Consider the following 19734-nt stretch of genomic DNA (forward strand, 5'->3'; position numbering starts at 1 on the left):
CAGAATCAAATAAAAAAGTTGCAATTTTTTATTGATTCTGCTCTTGGTCTAGGTAAGCGGGTTAAGGTTTGAGACACAACTGCGTACGCTAAATCAATTCCCGGACACACTGCTTGGGGATCCAGCTCGGAGATTACGGTACTTTGACCCGCTTAGAAATGAATATTTTTTTGACCGTAGTCGTCCGAGCTTCGATGCGATTTTATACTATTATCAGAGTGGTAAGTTTGACGTTATCCTTGATGCTACAAAAGGATTCAACGAAATGCTGTTTAACTTAATCCAAAAACTTTACTTTTTCTCTTTCTCAAAAACAACAACAACAACCATAACAACCACAACAATTGTAACTACCAAACCACAAAACATTGCAACATCGACATTACTTTGTGTATATAATGCCACGCCCACACGCCCAACACACACACACACACACACGCACATCAACAACAACAACCACCACCACCACCACAACAATTTGTACACCTCTCTTCACAGGTGGCCGACTACGGAGACCGGTCAATGTCCCTTTAGACGTATTTAGTGAAGAAATAAAATTTTATGAATTAGGTGATCAAGCAATTAATAAATTCAGGTAAGCGTGTTGCCCCAAACCCCAACAACAAAACAAAAGTAACTAAAATAACAGCAAATAAAACAAAAAGCTAAACACCAACAATAAAAAAAAGAGAATCAACTTACGTTGACGCATTGGTTTATCTATTGGCAATTGTAGTTTGATTGGCCATTTGGCCAGTAAGCAACACCGTAGAGTAGCGAGCATCACTAAAAATGGAATGAATTCGACTACGATATGCACTTTGTCAACAAATTATTGCACACGCTGAGCAACAAATATGAAAATTAAACGAAACTATATAAACTAAAGTAATAATTTTTTAAAAGTATGCATATTTTATAATTATATGCTAGACAAGCCTAAATTTTTAATTTAAATTTTATTTAATTATTGTTGTCAAATTAATCTAAACTGAATTAAAAAATTAATGATACTTTTTTAAATTGAAATATTTTAACGCATTGCATATTTAATTTTTTTTTGAAAAGCAACAAATTATAAATTTTTATTATTATTTAAACTAAAATATAATACAATGTTCTGACATCTTTACTAAATTTATTATGCACTTTTAACTTCTATTTTATTTTATTTTTTACAACAATTACTTTGATTAAGGTTTTAATTGTGAGAATTAAAGCCAAGTACGATGCTTACAATTAATTATCAGTGCCCAAACTTTGCTTTTAAATTTTATTTAATTATTATTGTTGTAAAATTAAACTAAAGGCTCTCAACTGAATTTAAAAATTAATAATACTTTTTTAATTTCAAATCTTTTAATTGCATATTGAATTTTTTTTTGAATAGCAACAAATTTTAATTTGTTAAAATATAAATCCACTCGCTGGCATATTTACTTAATTTGTATATTATTAGTTACGTTTTTTTATTATGCACTTTTAACTGTCTTCTATTTTATTTTATTTTGATTACAACAATTACTTTGATTAAGGTTTTAATTGTGAGAATAAAAGCCAAGTACGATGCTTAGTCGGACATTTTAAAGACAGCTAAATGCTCTCGATATGCCAACTGACAGCTTAACACACGGACACGCACACACACACACACAGACACAGAGGCACGAATACAGCTACAGAGAATGCAAACAATATAAAATGGCAATGCATTGTTGTTTGAGCTAGTAGCTGTCGAGTCAATGGACAACTGTAGACATTTATTGAACGTTGAGCATACATATTTGCTGTGGAGGCGACTTAACCAATTCAATGCAAAAGCTGCACAGCTGGATGCCGCATGCCACATGCAGAGCGAGAGCGAGAGCGAGAGTGAGAGCGGAAGTGACGATAGAGTCGAGTCAAGTCGAAACGTATCGAGTATATGGCAAGGCCATGGGGTGTTAATCACTTGACCACCAGATTAAAATTTTGTTTGTACGGCATAAAGGGTTAACTGTAAAGCTGTGGCCGGGCCCGTAAGCGTGACAATTGCTCACATGCCTTCTCTTTCACACACAATTTGTAATCGATAAATCAAGCGAATTTTAAGTTGCAATCGATCAATAGACAATAATCAAATGCATGCCTGTTACTAAAATTAAAAGCTAAATGCTAAATATAAATTAAAAGCTTCACACACACACACAGACATGCACATGCACACACATTTGAAACGTTTATATAATTTACTCATTTATTTTCAACTCTATTCTGCAGAGAGGATGAAGGCTTTATTAAAGAGGAAGAAAGACCATTACCGGATAATGAGAAACAAAGAAAAGTCTGGCTGCTCTTTGAGTATCCAGAGAGCTCGCAAGCCGCCAGAGTTGTAGCCATAATTAGTGTATTTGTTATATTGCTATCAATTGTTATATTTTGTCTAGAAACATTACCCGAATTTAAGCATTACAAGGTAATGTATATAAGCAATAGCACACATATCATTAATGATAATCTGACTATCTCTTTGGCAGGTGTTCAATACAACAACAAATGGCACAAAAATCGAGGAAGACGAGGTGCCTGACATCACTGATCCTTTCTTCCTTATAGAAACGTTATGTATTATCTGGTTTACATTTGAACTAACTGTCAGGTATGTGTGGCGACAACAACAAAGTGTAGCTATAAGTTGGGTAACTCTTAGCTAGCTTGCTATAAGTCAAGTGTATATATAAGTTGAGCTGAGCAAACTCTTATACAACATAATTGTAGCCTAGTTGCAATTTATAAACATTTAATGCTCATATTAAAAATTTGTATTTTTTACTTTTTTAATCACACTATCATACTCTCTCTCTCTCTCTCTTCTTTCTTTCTCTCACTCACTCTGTTAAACGCGCGCTCTATGCATTTCTCTTTCTCTCTCTTATGTTTTCCCTTTTTTATTTATTATCACATTTGGTTGTTTTTATGTTGGCGCAGGTTCCTCGCATGTCCGAACAAATTAAATTTCTGCAGGGATGTCATGAATGTTATCGACATAATCGCCATCATTCCGTACTTTATAACACTAGCGACTGTTGTTGCCGAAGAGGAGGATACATTAAATCTTCCAAAAGCGCCAGTCAGTCCACAGGTATGAGATTTTTGTTTGGCCAAAACTCAAGTGCTACAAACACACCAACACACACACACACACACACACCAAATACATACAACAACAACAGCTACTACGCTACACTGTATAATTATAACAAAATTACTTTTTTGAGAAGAAACCAATAGCAGCTTGTAGAACTTTTGACCAAAAAGAGCTGCAAATTGTTTACTTTTGCCTGCTTGAAATACTTTTCATTTATTTAATTATTTTTTTTGTTTGGAAGAATTGAAGACTGAGCTTTAACAATCAATTGTAATTGTTATTACTTTTTGTTTTGATTTTCGGTTTTGATTGCTAAAACTAGTGCTCATGTGCTATTGTAACGGTGCTTAACAAATGAAGTAACTGCTACATTTAATCATTGTTGTATATAAACTAATATTATACAAATATATATATATATATTAACCTAAGTAAATGCCACTAACACACACACACACACATAAACTAGACATGCTTCAACTACTACAAAAACTACTCTACACTATAAATATGCAAACTATCAAACTCTTATACTCTCTGCCTCAAACTCTAACTCTATATGTACACTCGAAAAGATTTACATACATACCACACATGACTCTACATATATATATATATACAAAACTATAAATCATTATAAATTTTTAGGACAAGTCATCGAATCAGGCTATGTCCTTGGCAATATTACGAGTGATACGATTAGTTCGAGTATTTCGAATATTTAAGTTATCTAGGCATTCGAAGGGTTTACAAATATTAGGACGAACTCTGAAAGCCTCAATGCGGGAATTAGGTTTACTTATATTTTTCTTATTTATAGGTAAGTTACAACCACAACAACAACAACCACAACAGTCAAAAAAAAACAAAAATATATAAAATATATATACACACACTTAATGTTTACGCCAAAAGGTTGTTAATAATTTCTCTGCTACCAACAAAAAAAAGACTCAAAACGACTTTGAAGACCTTCAACTCAGACTGATATATAAAAATATATATACCTCCCAGCTTAAACATAATATATGCCTAAACTTTAAGTACAATACATATATATGCTACAAACCATATAAAATATAACGTTAAAAAATCAAAGCACATAATACTAAACCCCAACCCCCCCCCCAGCAAAAGTTGCTAAAAAAAACAAAAACAGTACAAAATGTTTGGTGTATGCAGCTCTACCCCCCCTCACTACGCTCTATCCACGACACTTGTATTTTGTATACACTACCAAAATGCTTTTTTAACAATTATCATTTGCCATCAAAAGACAAACAACAACAACAACATTATATATAAATATATATAGCAAGGCTAGGCTAGATCAAATCTGTCTGTGTCTCAAAACTCAAAATCTGATAAAACTAAACCCAAACCCAAGTTGCTAGGACATAGGTATACCACATAACTAAATCTATATACATAAATATAGTTCTATATAGTGCTAAAAACTAAACTAAACTAAAACCAAGTATTTAGTTACATAATAGCTTTAGCTAGTTAAAACAAAACGCAGCGTACACTTAGTCAGATCTACTAACACATACATATAAATATAAGTACAGTACAGTAGCTCAAAATAATTGAATAATTCTTGCAAAAATTATTACTTTCTATATATAGAGTATATAAATTTATGCTACGTTTGCTGTTTAATTTTTAAACTAATGAAAGATATATCGATACTATCGATATTTTTATGCAAGCCAGCGATATTTAAGAAATAATGTATTTATTTTTTAAATGCTGCATAGTTAAATCAATTTTCTAAATTTTATGCTTCAAGCCAGTTGCTACTGAAATTCTCTAATATTTCGAATAACTTTTACTCGAGACTGTACTGTACCATACGCATTCAAATCAATATGCGCATATGTATGTGTGCCCTAAACTAACAATAACAATAAACAAATACGTATATACATAATACTTAATTGTCGTCTAATTAATTTAAGCCAAGTACCAATAGCTTTATCTAACTTTCTGTTAACATTATCACTTTTTATTTTCGAAAAAAAAAAAAACAAAACTAAAGTATTAAAAACAAATATTCTGTTGGGACTATAGCTAGTGGTCTAAAAAAATACAGTTTTAGTCAATCTTAAATACCTATAGTGTATACTCCTATATGTTATATATATCTTTTTGGCTAGAGAACAAAACTAATGTCTCAATGTACTCGAATTTTAGTCTATTACTCCTGATATACTTTGACAGCGTAAAAACGTCAACCAGTTGGTTTTTATAAATGCCACGAGCCAAAGTCGTTGGCAATTTTAAGGCATGTATTTTGCCAGCGTTTTACAACACTGCTGCTGTGCACACTATAGCTTAAATTTTTAGTTTCTCAAACCTTTTTTATTTAGTTTCAGCCGCAAACTGCTTTGAGCCTTAAAATTGACACACTTCTTTGTCTTGAATTGTCCAAAACGCAAAACCAAAATATACAAATAAAAAAACGAAAAGAAAAAATGCTGAATAATAATACATATATATTTCTCTCAACATAAAAAATATATATATTTAAACATATCTCTACTTTGTATTGTTGTTCACTAATCGTCAAAACGTAACTGTACCTATAATCGTAATCGTTATCGTAAATGTAACTGTACTCTCGTTATCGTAATCGTTCCTCAGCGTTAGCATTAATTTCATCTACGTTCTTATCGATGTTGTTTTTATTTGTTGTAAATGTTATACATATATATTTAATTATAGCAGCAAAAAAAGTCACTAACAGCTATAAAAAAAAAATGTGCAGCCTTGCTTTTGTTTTAATTTATTTTATTTTCTTTAATTCTGTGTTTAGTAAGCTAAGCAACTGCGATTAACAGCGCCTAGCAAATGCAGCAGTAAATGCCTTAATGCCTTTAATATAGTCAAGCTAAAACTAAGTGGCAACGCTGGCTACACAATTTTTCTGTTCGATGTTGTATTATTTGTCTTGCCTGTAGTGTAGTTAATCTAAAACATACATGACATACATATAATCTAACTATACATATACATTATATATATTATATATAACATATTATAAAACAATATATATCTTAAGTTTAACGTATTTGTACAATGTACTTTAGCCTAGCTAGTTTCATATATATATATATATATGTATAAATCGTTAATAACTAACTATCAACTAGCTAGCTAAAAAAAACTTACTAGAAGCCTTTTGACTACTAACCCTTCTAGGCTGCGGCTCTCACATATATGTGATATGCTGCATAAATTTGCAGCTGGCTTCTCTCTCTCTCTCTCTATCTCTCGTTATTTTTTTTGTTTTCCAATTATAAACAGAGAGCCACACTCGCTGTACATTTGTGCACTCGCTGCTGCGGCTGAAGCCGTAGATTAGATTTCGTTGTGAGCATTTAACTCTAATTTCCATTTGTAATATTTTGCCAACTATTTTATGTGACACACACACACACACACACACACACACAGAAACGCACACACACAGACACATACATACATACAGACATTACTGTGAGCAGACTTGAAACTATTTTTGGTAATAACTAACTTATTTTTTTTTTTTTAATAATTGCACAAAAAGAAATAAAAATATCTCCCAATGCGCACTTTGTAGCTGTACGACAAATTAAATGGTAACGCACTCGTTACATTTTACACACACACACACTCGTTATTGTTGTTACGCTTTTTATGCTAAAAATGTACAAAAGTAAAATATAATATATAATTGCCCCCTTGCTCGGACCCAAGCAGAAAACAAAAAAAAACAAAACTAACGAGTAACGAGTACCGAGTACTAACTGCAAAACTCTTTTACTAACGGTTAAACTCTATATTTGAAAATTACGCCCAGGCGTGGTGCTATTCTCATCGGCGGTTTATTTCGCGGAGGCTGGCAGCGAGAGTTCGTTTTTCAAGTCCATACCGGACGGATTCTGGTGGGCAGTGGTGACCATGACTACGGTGGGATATGGTGATATGAGGTACAATTTACAAGCAAATCACATACAACAAAAAGCAATTGCAAAAGCCAATTAATCTATGTACTATATAAAAGAAAACTTTAACATAAACTTGCTGCATATAAGAAAGCGCTCTCCCTCTCTTTCTCTCTCTCTCTCTCTTTAACTGTCTCTAATTGTTGTTTTTGTGTGGTCTACTCGGCTCTCTGCTAAATCAAACAGTCTGTAACGAGTAAAGTGTACTCGCTGTTTCATGTTCAAGCATTCCAGCTAACTGTATATATATGTATGCAATAATTATTATACGCTAACTACTAAATACTTAAACTTATTAACTGTAATTAACTGTTTATACATATAAATATATTGTAATTATTTTCATGCCTTGGCCCTTATTGTTGTTGTCACGCTCAACTGCGTCTCGTTGCGTTTCGTCTCGCTACAAACTCTTTCTCGCTCTCTCTCTCTCTCTCTCTATGTGTATTTTGATATTTTTAATTTGATTGGTTACGTTTACTTTTTGCTATTATTTCATTGTCTCGAGTCGTTTGCAATTAAGCAAAGCAACTAAATATTTGGCATGTTGTTCATTATGATTCATTATTGTTTTTAGTTTTCGAAAAGTTTTCACTACTGCGCGTTCTTGCTTGTCCATTTGTTATCTCTCTCTCTCTCTCTCCCTCTCTCTCTCGCTGTTTCTCTCTCTATTTCTCTGTCTGTTTGTCTACTCTCGCCATCATTGTTCAACTGCGTCTATCACCCACCCAAAATACCAGAAACCGTTGCTCGCTGTTAAGCATTTTCTGCTTGGGTCACGAAAAAAGCCCCAAAAGTAAAAAAAGAAAAAACAAACCATAAGTATGCCAAACAATTTCGACAAGTTTGGCGTTTTGGAAAGCGTGTGCTCCAAATCACAGCGAAACGTCGCTTACACTTCCGTTTCCGGCGCATAGTTACCTTAAGTAGCACGCTCAATACTCACACACACACACAGACATACACACACACACACTCACACACAGGTGAAACCTGCGGACTGCTCCAGCATCTTTGACAGACCACAGAACTTGCGGACGTCCAACCAGAAAAAGCAAAAAATAAAAAAAAAAAATAAATAAAAACCATTGGCAAGTTACCGCCACAGCAAAACTTGATTTGTTTACAAATTTTGTTTTGTGAAAAGAAAATAATATATTTAAAAAAAAAGAAAGTAAATGCCAAAAAAAAACATATTTAATCCACAATATTATCGAGTCGGAACCAATGCAAAGCAATTTCTTCCATCAACTTTTTTTAGGCGTCGTACTCTTCTCATCAGCGGTTTATTTTGCGGAAGCTGGAAGCGAAAATTCCTTCTTCAAATCCATACCCGATGCATTTTGGTGGGCTGTCGTTACCATGACCACCGTTGGATATGGTGACATGACGTATGCAAATCTATTCAATTATAATTCTAACAAATACAATTCTGATTATTCTTATAATGCTTATGTTAACAATTATCATTCTCATTATGATTATGATGCTCTTATTGGTTTTGAGTTCAAGTTGTCAAAGTTGAAGTTTCAGTTTCTGTTCTTTTGTCTTTGATTATGATTTTGATTTTGCTTTCGATTTACACATGCGCATAATATGTGTGTGTGTATTTGTTTTTTCTCAGTTGTGTTTTCTTTTATATATATCGACTAACTAACTAATCGAAAATAAGTTGTGATTGTTATTAAAAGCAAATGTATTATAATTTTTAAGTTTGAAGCGTAATTTGTGCTACACTTTTATTGTGTTGTTGTCGGTTCATTTTAAAGCTAAACAAGAAAAAAAAAAAAAAATAACAGCTACAAATACAAACTGCTTAGCCTTGTTTCGCGCCAAGCTAACTCTTTTGTTTAGACACACATCTACTATTGCCATTTGGTTTCAACACAACAACAACAACAGCAACAGAAAAGATGCTAATGGAAAAAGAAAAGTTTTTTGTTTTTCCGAACGTAACGTTCGCTGTGTCGTTGTTCAGTTTACATTTGAACACATCAAATACATTCTGTAAATTCATTTCAACATGCTCTACACTCATTTACTGCACTGTGTACATAGCCTTGTCAATCATAATTAATCGTTATCGATAACACTGTTGCAATGCATGCTTGCATGCCGCGCTCCCCTATCCACGCCCCGCCACAATCGTTTCCACTTCTAGCCGCGTCTAACTTTGTTGTCTCTTTAACTTTGACTGTCTTTAGTTTTCTCACACACACACACACACACGCATTCTTAACGTTCTGCACACACACACACAACTGTTTTTACTCGCTACTCTTGCACTTGAAGCAAAAGAACACTCGATACTTTCTCTACGCACACATATGTACATAAAGCAATTATCTATATATATATATATACCATAGTTGTATACGAGACAGGCGTACCCCCCTTTAACCCCCACCCACCCAAAAAGATAAAACTATGCTCTCTCTACTCGTTATATCCTCTACTCGTTGTAAGTGTTGTGCCTAATTTTCGAGTACTCTTTGCTAAACTATTTATTTTCTGTTATCGTTACAAACTGCCTTTGTATATTGTACTTGTCTACTTATATACCAATACTATATATATTATATATATACTATACTATATATAAAAAAAAAACCAAAGAAACTATATATTTGATAAGCAAAAAAAACGAGAGTTTTACTTTACATTTCTTATATACTTGTATTTTCATTTTATTTATCGTTCGTTCGTTAACATCGCTCGCTTCATCCAAACAAACAAACAAATACCAAAAAAAAAATACCAATTATTTAATATATATAACAATAAAAATATATTTATATATATTGCAAATCCAAAATCAAATAAATCAACAATATAACCAAAAAAAACCAAAAACAAATGCAAACAAAAACGGTTAAAAATCAAAAAATATAATAAACTTATGCAAAATACCCAACAAATTCGATAAACGCCACAAAAACAAATTAATCGATAAATGCAAATGAACGCACACGAACTGCATTGAAACTCGTTTGATATACGAATATGCAAATTGAAATCGAAATTGAAATCGAATTCGATATCGCAAACAGACCCGTTGGCGTTTGGGGCAAAATTGTGGGATCATTGTGTGCCATTGCTGGTGTACTGACAATCGCACTTCCCGTACCGGTTATCGTCAGTAATTTCAATTACTTCTATCACCGCGAAACGGATCAGGAGGAGATGCAGAGCCAAAACTTTAATCATGTTACTAGTTGTCCATATTTGCCAGGTACATTAGGTAAGTTGAAATTTGTGCACAAATATCTTCTGTGTATATGTGTGTTTATTTTCGTAAACAAATTGTTGTCGAACTCGAACTCGAACTCTCGCACTCGAACTCGAAAATGTAAAATCACATTGCTAGCGGACAATCTATATATATCTATATATATTTCGGACGTTTTAAACAGAGTAAAGTCACACACACACACACACACACGCACACATGCACACAAATACCGTTACATTGCCATACATAGAAACCTTACATATACATATACAAAAACAGTTATCGTTACAAGTAGTTTACTGTATGTCTAGTGTGCAACTCGAAAAACTATCTCTCTCTATCTCTCTCTCTCTTTCAAATGTTACATTTGTTATGAAAAACAACAAAACAACCAAACAAAACAAGCAAGAAGAAGAAGCAGACAAAGTCGAATAAAAATAGAAACATTTACGAAGAAAGAAACGAAACGTAGGCAGCTCATGAGATTGATGCTGATGCGTTGGTGTTGCCGCATCGCATTGCAAATGGCGCGTCAGACTGCAACAGTCTGGCAACGCTGGCCGGTGCGGCCATGCCAACGCATCAGCGCACACAATTCTTGTTGTTGTGGATCAATCGATCGTTCCGCAACGAACGATCGTTTAATCGATAACAAAAGCTAGCGCAGTGTTGTGGACCCTACAAAACGAAAACTTTACACCTACTGTGTGTTTTGTGTGCTCAAAAACATAAACAAAAAACTAAAAATTATTAAAAAAAAAAAAACAAACAAGCATTATTTGTAATTAATACATTACAACTGTATGTGTGATCTCCTCTTTCTCTCTTCTCTCTCTCTTCTTTTTGTTTCTCTCTTTATTTCGTCAAAACGTTGCTCAATTTGTAACGATTGTGATCGTTATATCAATATATGAACAAAAACGAAAAAAAAAATTATTAAATTAAAAAAAAAAAAACAAATTCCAATTGTAAATGAAATGTACCCGCAAACATGAAAAAAAAAATATCTTTCAATGTAACCGCAACAAAAAAAAAAACAAAATCCAATCCCAAATCCAACTCCAACTACAACTTTCGTTTCACTGTAAACTTTGTCTACACCAACAACAACGTTAACATTTAATATTAAAAATAAATTGCGTACGCATCTCAACCAACCAACCAACAATCAACACTAAACAAATGCATAATACTACAAGTAGGTCAACACTTGAAGAAATCATCATTGTCCGAGTCCTCATCGGATATGATGGATTTGGATGATGGTGTCGAGTCAACGCCAGGATTATCCGATGCGCATACTGGACGGGCGACGGCAGCTCCATTTTTAGGAGCAACCACCTCAACACAGCTGCATTGGCAGCAGCCACAGCAGCAGCCGCAGCAACAGAAACAGGAGCAGCAGCAACAGTTGCAAATGCAGCTGCAAGCACAGACGCCGCAGCAGCAGCAGCAGCAGCAACAAAATGGCTACAAGCAGCCATTGGCAACAATAAGTGTCAGTGCGGCAACGGGCAGTGCTGGCAGCAGTCTTACCATGAGGCACAATAATGCCTTGGCCGTTAGCATCGAGACCGACGTTTGACTACTGGGTAAGTGCCGTCAATACACTCTCTCTCTCACTCTCTCACTCTCACACTCATTTGCGCTCTTTCGAACATTGAGACTGCTCAGAGCCCAGACAAGTTCACAAACGCTTCAAAGCTTGCTGGCCCAAAAAGCTTTAAAGCTATCATCAAATCTTTGAACCGAAAATTATAGAGCAGGTCGGCATCTGCTATTTTATTTAGAATTAATTCTAGCCAGACCAATTGCGTCCTTTAGGCTGCTTTTGTCTATTTCATTTATTTTCTTATATTTCATTTTGTGCTGAGCTCTTATATAGAAATAGTTTCCATCACTATATGAAGATGACTGACTGACTTATGTCTACTTTTGTCTTTTTATATTGATACATTACAAAATGTACGCAGCTCTTATTAAATTTCAAAAACAAACTGCAATTTGTTTTAGTCTGATGTGAAAACATCAAAGGAAATTGGCAATTAAATTCTTATAAAAGTGCCAGTTAGAATATTTTCAATTACCAAGCCAAGTTATTAGCTGAGCTTATTCAATACAATATTTTAAAATATAATTTTAATATTTTTTTCTATAATACAAACTTTACATATTAATTAAGATAAATTGTTATTATTCAAAACAATAATTGTAGTAGTTTTTGATTAATACAAAGCCGAGCTCTTATAGCTTATTATTATTAAAATAATTGAAATAAAAATTCGAATAATATAAAATTATCTTATCTGAAATACCAAAATATTTTTCAATTATTTGCAAACGTAATCAAAACTAATTGTGATTTAGAATTCAATTACAAGTTAATTGTAAATGCTGCAATATTAAACAAATATATTTTGAACGAGCAAGTGTATATATAAGTTGAGCAAGCTCAATTTCGTAGCAAGCGCAAGCTTAAAGCAAACAAAGCACACAATATTAAATTCATAAACAAAAATTCATAAAAAAATATGCAATAAATATATTATCATACAATTGTTCTCTTTTTTTTCTCCCACTCACAATCTCGCTCTTCTCTCTCTCTCTCTCTCTCTCTCTCTCTCTCTCTCTCTCTCTATCTCTTTTGCTGTCTGTGATTTTGGACGCTTATCATTCACACTCTTTCTGCCCACGAACCGCCCACGTCCACGCCCACCTGTGTCTCTGTTATTTGTGTGTGTGACTCTCATGTATGTTCTACCCATATGTGTATATAATGTATATGTATGTGTGTATATGTATTATTAATATTTGCATTGGCATTACGCTTGAGTCATACGTGCAGTTAAAATGGATGTTAAGTGGTATATTATTGGCCTTGTCAAGTGTTACGTTGGATGCCAGAAACGACTACAAATGCTGTTTATAAGTTTACTTTAAGTAGAAACCAAATAACAAACAAATTGAAAAAAAAAAGAAAAACAAAAACAAAGAAAACTATTGCTAAAATTTAATTAAATTAAATTTAAACTAAAAACTGACAAAACCAAACCAAAAAAATAAAACAAAAAGAAAACAAAAAATGAAAAACCGAAACCAAAGAAAAATATTAAAATTATATAGATTATGTGTATATATGCCTATGTATTTGTACATATGTATATGTGCATATGTATGTGTGTACTATGTATTTAGTATATAAAATTTAAATTATGCATTAAATTAAATTTAAAAAGCGTAAATTAAACCAATTCATTAAACTTATCAAAAACCAACAAAAAAAAAAAAAAACTAAACAGCAACGAACAAAAACAAAAATTGAACAAACAATAAATTGAATTAAAAAACAAAACAATTGTTGAACTTCGGCCTAGCACGAAGATGAAATATTCTTGCAAGAAATCATTTTGTTTATAAACGAATTAATTTAAATTTACAAATTTGCATTCCAAACGAATTTAATGCCATCAATTATTTGTTGTTTATTTATTGAATACATTTTTTTCTTTTTGCAAGAGTATCAAAATTAAATAATGCAATACAAAAGTGCGAGGCAAACAAAACGAGAAACTGTTGCAGTTATTTAGGCGTTACCAATACACACACACACACAGACATATGAAGACACACACTCACATATACAGAGAGCTAACTTTTATAAGATTAAAAAGTCTACAGCGTCAAAGTCTGTTTAAGCATTTATTTAAAACTCTCACACACACACACACACACACACACAGACAGACAGACACACACATACATAGGCGAACATAAAGCGTAGCCCTAGCTGAAGCATAGTTTTTGGAAAAAACATAAACTGCCGTAATATTAGAAGAAGAAAACAAAAAAAAAAACACACATTTGTATAGCAGAGTATTTAAATAATAAAAAAACAACAAAAACAAACATAATGTTAAACAATAATGCATTAAAGCCAGCAACCACCCCACCCACCCACTCTAAACTATTTAACTAAACTACAAATCCAAACCCACCACCCACGCTACAAAGAAAATCACTCGAGTGTTTACTGTACTTGTAACTTTTACTCTGTATAAAAAAGCTAACCGCCCCACATAATTCAATCCTCCTCCCTACCACCCCCCACCCACCCACACGATAAAGCGCGTAATAAAAAGTACAAATAAACATTATCACAAGAAGCAGCTGCAAATAAATAAAAAATAAAAACAAATTTAGTAACAAACGACTGCAAAACTAACAACAAAAGAGAGCAACTAAACAGTTGAGAAGGAAAAGTAAATGCAAACGCTCTTATGATTTTATAATAAAAGGAGAAAAAAAAAGCAAAAATAAATTATAATATGTGTACATATTAAATTAGAAAAAGAAAAAAAACTGAAACTGAGCACGAGTTGCAGCTAAAAAGAAAATCAAAGCCCAAAGTGTGAGCTTGAGACGCAAATGTTGCTGCTGTAGTGCAATGAACGCAGATAAGCTGCCAAAAAGCAAGTCAAGCGTAAGTCCCACACACACACACACACACACACATACAGGCAATTAAGCACAACACACACACATGCACACATAACGAGATAAACGGATTCATACAGACGCTAAACGCGCTGCTTACTTCCAATGCATTGCTTTGAACTTGGCTAAGACAGCGAGAGCGACTGAGTAAGCAGTGCAAGTGCCTTAAAGGATATACAACAAAGCGTCACACACACACACACACACACACACATGCACACTTTGGGCTACACTCGATATTCGTGGCTGCTGTAAATACTCTATCCCGAAAAATGAACTAAATGAAAAACTATTTGCAGTTGCAAACGAACTAAACCTAACCACAAACTAAAAACTACAACAACTCTGCATATTTCTATTATTGCTTATTTCTAAACAACCAAAACAAAAACAAAAAACTGAAAAGAATTCGCTTATTTAAATTTAAGTTTTATGCTTATCATTTTTAAGCATAGGTCTTATACTTAAGCATAAAATATTTAAGGTTGTTTGTATGTGTTTTTTTTTTTTTTTTTTTTTTTTTTTTTATATAGACACTTAACATAGTACAGCGCGTAATAAATAAATAAATGTCAAAGAAAAGCTAAAGAATTTTTTTTATAAAATATACATAGCAAGCAAATTAAAAAAAAAATGATTAGATAAAAAATACAATACAAATATTTAACAAATGCAAAGAAAATTTTTGGAATAAATGTGTTCAGCAAAAGAAAAAAAAATATGAAGAAAAACCAAAACAAACAAAAAATGTTATTATATGTTTAAATTAAATAATATCATAAAGAAAAGCAAAATAAAAAAATTTAATTTAATTAAATTTTCAATAAGTACATATTAAATTCTAAACAATTTAAAATTGTATATAAATAAACAAACACACACATACAAGTATAAAATATAATGAAATATCAGTAAATTGTATAACTACAAAAAAAAAGAAAACAGAGAAAAAATAGCTCATTTAAATATTAAAAGCAAACTCATAAATCCAAAATAAAAACTCAATGAAAATATGCAAAAAAAAAAGAAGTAAAAAAAGAAATTAATTTCAAGCAGAAGCAAAATAATTCTTTTTGTATTTTATTTACTGTGAGACAGTGTTGCAAAACGTACTGTAAATAAACATATATAAAGCTCTAATTCGTAAACTCTAAAACAGTATATATATATATATAAACTATATATATTCATGTACAACTTGTTGTAGTCTTAGAACTTTTTAGTTAACTTGACAAACAGAAAAAGTTAAATGCGCTCAACACACACACACACACACATACACATACTAACTATATATAGCATAGCTTAGTTATAGTAACACTTGTATATAAAAACCGAAAAAAAAAAAAAAAACTCTAACATGCTTTCCAAAAAAAAAACAAAACTATGTAACTGAGCTCAAGCTTTGACTACTCCAATCTATGTATAACTCATCATATCATGCACACACACACAGACACACACACACACAGACAGACAGACACACACACATACAGAGAACAGTATAACTATACTATTAGCTAAACACTTAGACTCTCTATATTAGTTAGTTTGGCTCAATTCGAACTGAACTTGAGCTAAGTTAACAGGCACTGTAGCGTATTTACACACACAGACAGAGAGAAAGACACACACACACAGACATACACACACATACATACATGTAGTTGCAATTAGAGAAGCTATGAGAACACACAATTCAATTCATGGGTTAGCAATGTATTTAACAATTTGTTTAGTAACTCTCTCTACTTAAGCTGCGAATCGAAGTCGGAAGCATAAAGAACCAGTAAAGAAGCAAACATATCGGTGAAGCGTGACGAGTATAAAACTAAAAAGCAAACTAAACATATGAAATAGTAGAAGAGCAAACCTCGAAATGTTTACTCAAATTACATTTATCGATAAACGAACCAGTTCAATTGAACTTACACACACACACACGCACGCACACGCACACAAAAACATTTTTTAATGAAAAGACCCAATACAATCTCTTCAAAGTTTTCCATTACATTTAATTGTTTACAAACAATACGTAAATATTTATAGTTGCAGCAACAACAAATACTTACTACTACTACTACTACTACTACTACTACATACATACATATATGCAAGTAAATCAAAAAAAAAACAAGCAAAGAATAATAATTAATACTTAACTTTAACAAACAAACAAACTACTTAAAGCGCCACCCACACATGACTTTCAACTCTTCTCTCTCTCTCTCAAGAAAAAAATGCTTCAAAACAATATTTATGAAAAAAAAAAAAAAAACGTAACCTACAACAACAAAATGAAATTTCTATGGACAAAGACTGCAAATAGAGATTTAATAAAAAGCATATATTATATATAAAAAAAAAATATGACTAACACTTAAAAATATATGCATAAAAAAATAATTAGTATGCACAAGTTAATTTTTTTTTTTATATATTTATTGTCTTTTTTTTTGTGGCTTACAGTTATGCCAAACTGTTTGCGCACACTGTTGAGTTTAGCGATAACTTTTAATTATTTAGCATTAATTAATTAAATTATAGCCATACAAATTTTGTCTGTTTCGATATAGTTTAACAAGCAAAGTCCTTTTAAATTATTTATTTTTTAGCCCATATACTAAAACTTCGGCTCACCGATTTTGTAGCTAAATATATATATAATTTTTATTAGTTTCGATCATTTTGCTTTGTTCTTTGATTGAGGACCCGCCCACAGCACACAGAACATAGCCATTAACAAAAAAAAAAAGAAAACATTAACTGAACTTGAAACATCAATAATAAGCCTAACAAAACGCAGTAAAAAGTAAAAACTACAACAAATAAAAAGCAAAAATATAATAAAATTTAAAAACAAGAACAAAAAAATTAGTATTATGCATAATAAGATATTGTGACTACAATTAAAACCAAAAGCAAACATAAAACAAAGCTAGACACAAAAAACAAAAACAAAAACAAAAAAAAAAAAAGAGAAACAAAAACGAAATGTTGTTAAGATTAAAAATGAAATGTTTTATAATCGTTATTCAATAAAAACAAAAAATAAAAAAAATTAATAATAAAATATAAAAAAATGAAATTCGAAACAAAATATTGGATGTGAATTCGAGCTGCAAAAAAAAATCTATACATATACACATATAGCTTCATGTAAAAAAGAGAAAACCAAAAGCAAAAAACAAACCTAAGATTTGTTTTTAAACAATAACAATTGTAGTTACGTTTTTAGTACCGAGTACTCGTAGTTATTGTGCTGATGCCATAGATTAAATAATTCTTTTGTTCAGTAGTTGCTCATACTCTCTCGTTGAAAATGCCTCTGCTCAAATTATAGCATCTCAAATCGAATAACGTATACGCCACGTATACAACAAGTTGTACATCAGACAATTGCAGTTGAAACGATCAAATTATTACATCGAGAGTTCACCACCTCAGCCTACAACAACAACAACAACAACAACCAACAACCACCAACAACAACTACTACTACTACTACAACAACAGCACGAGAGCATCATCGAACTTCAAGCTATCAAATGAATGAACTAGTGCAGTTGCAGTAATCTTAACATAACCTCAATTTGGAACAGACAGAGCTGCAACCATAACAGACTTTTTAAATCGTTATCAATATAATTATTTTAAATTTTTTTAAAACATTCAGTGGCTTAAATCAAATGCATATATCAGCAAATAATAAATATATATTTTTTCAAAATAATTTAGAAATTTATAGAAATATATTTCAAGTGTTGAGAAAGTGCTTAAGCCATAATGTTAACAAATAATAATTTGATTGAATTTAGCCTGCTATAAATATAAGTCAGCAATATATACTTTGTGTGATATTTATAATTTAATTCAAATGCTTAATAATTTGCAACATAATATAATTATTATTAAATTCGCAAGCATTTCGCTTCGATTGGTCGCAAGTCTGATCAAACAGGGCCCAAGCCTGATGGTTGCAGCTCTCTGGTGCCGAATCCTAGACACATCATTGAACTACGTATGTATGCCCGTCCTCTGTTTGTGTGTGTGAACTTATGTACCCCCCCCCTCCCCCCTCAACCACCACCCCCCACAACCCATTTATTGCCCCAAAAGTGCTTTTCTCCCAACTAAATAAATAAAAATATATGAAAAACGCGACGCATGCGGCGCAAATTCAAAAACCTTAACAGATGCCCAGGCAAAAAGGTCAACAAACGGTGAGTGAGGTCTGGAATATATATTTCTATATTCTATTAAGTAATCTACAGTGTGCCCCCAAAGTATATGACGAGTAAGACTAGTTTATCGAACAAATTTTATATTTTTGATTTTGATCTTTTTGGGTTTTTTGCATTTTCAAACTACAACACACACATTGCTTATATAGTATATTTATAATATTATAATGCTATATTTATGAAACATATATGAACATATATATATATATATATTTTCTATGCTTCTTTTTTATGTCTGTAAATCGATTTGTTTTCACGATTTGTTTTTTGAGTTTCTTGTACCTTAACCTTAATAAGTGTAAGCAATGCTTTTGGCGCTGCCTGCAACGAACTACAGCAACAGCGACTACAACAACAAGAACAACAACAACCACCAGTACAACAACAACAACAACCAGTACAACAACAACCAGTACAAGAACAAGAACAAATGCTACAGCAACAATAACAACAACTGCCATATTATTGAAGCTGCTTTCTAGACTTGTGTTTTAATAAGCTATTAAGCTAAGGCTCATTGGCGCGGCTCTAAACGGCTACTGCTTCTGCTCCTATGTCCCGTTTCCCTGTGCTTCCCGATTCCGGTGCATGTGCGTTTAAAAATTTGCTCGAATTTGCAGCAAAAAAAAAAAAAAACAAAAAAAA

General features: G+C 32.2%; 1 protein-coding gene across 9 annotated transcripts in view; it reads left to right on the forward strand.

Moving 5' to 3' along the window:
* The window catches only part of LOC108606187 (potassium voltage-gated channel protein Shaker), a 110204-nt gene extending 96858 nt beyond the window's left edge, over window positions 1-13346 (forward strand). For 5 of the 9 annotated variants that reach the window (XM_017996043.1, XM_017996046.1, XM_017996040.2 and 2 more), the window contains 10 exons: window positions 53-221; window positions 499-595; window positions 2260-2455; window positions 2517-2638; window positions 2968-3121; window positions 3776-3947; window positions 8378-8507; window positions 10167-10357; window positions 11548-11940; window positions 13194-13346. In XM_017996043.1, the coding sequence (XP_017851532.1) occupies window positions 53-221; window positions 499-595; window positions 2260-2455; window positions 2517-2638; window positions 2968-3121; window positions 3776-3947; window positions 8378-8507; window positions 10167-10357; window positions 11548-11933 (1617 nt within the window). In that variant the 3' untranslated portion in view covers window positions 11934-11940; window positions 13194-13346. Of the gene's footprint in view, window positions 1-52; window positions 222-498; window positions 596-2259; window positions 2456-2516; window positions 2639-2967; window positions 3128-3775; window positions 3948-6971; window positions 7102-8377; window positions 8508-10166; window positions 10358-11547; window positions 11941-13193 lie in introns of those variants that run through there. The other 4 variants (XM_017996044.1, XM_017996042.1, XM_033294573.1 and 1 more) reach the window with 3 other exon arrangements.
* Window positions 13347-19734: the final 6388 nt, after the last annotated feature.

Source organism: Drosophila busckii, chromosome X (genome assembly GCF_011750605.1).
Source record: "Drosophila busckii strain San Diego stock center, stock number 13000-0081.31 chromosome X, ASM1175060v1, whole genome shotgun sequence".
In the NCBI taxonomy this organism is placed as follows: Eukaryota; Metazoa; Arthropoda; class Insecta; order Diptera; family Drosophilidae; genus Drosophila; species Drosophila busckii.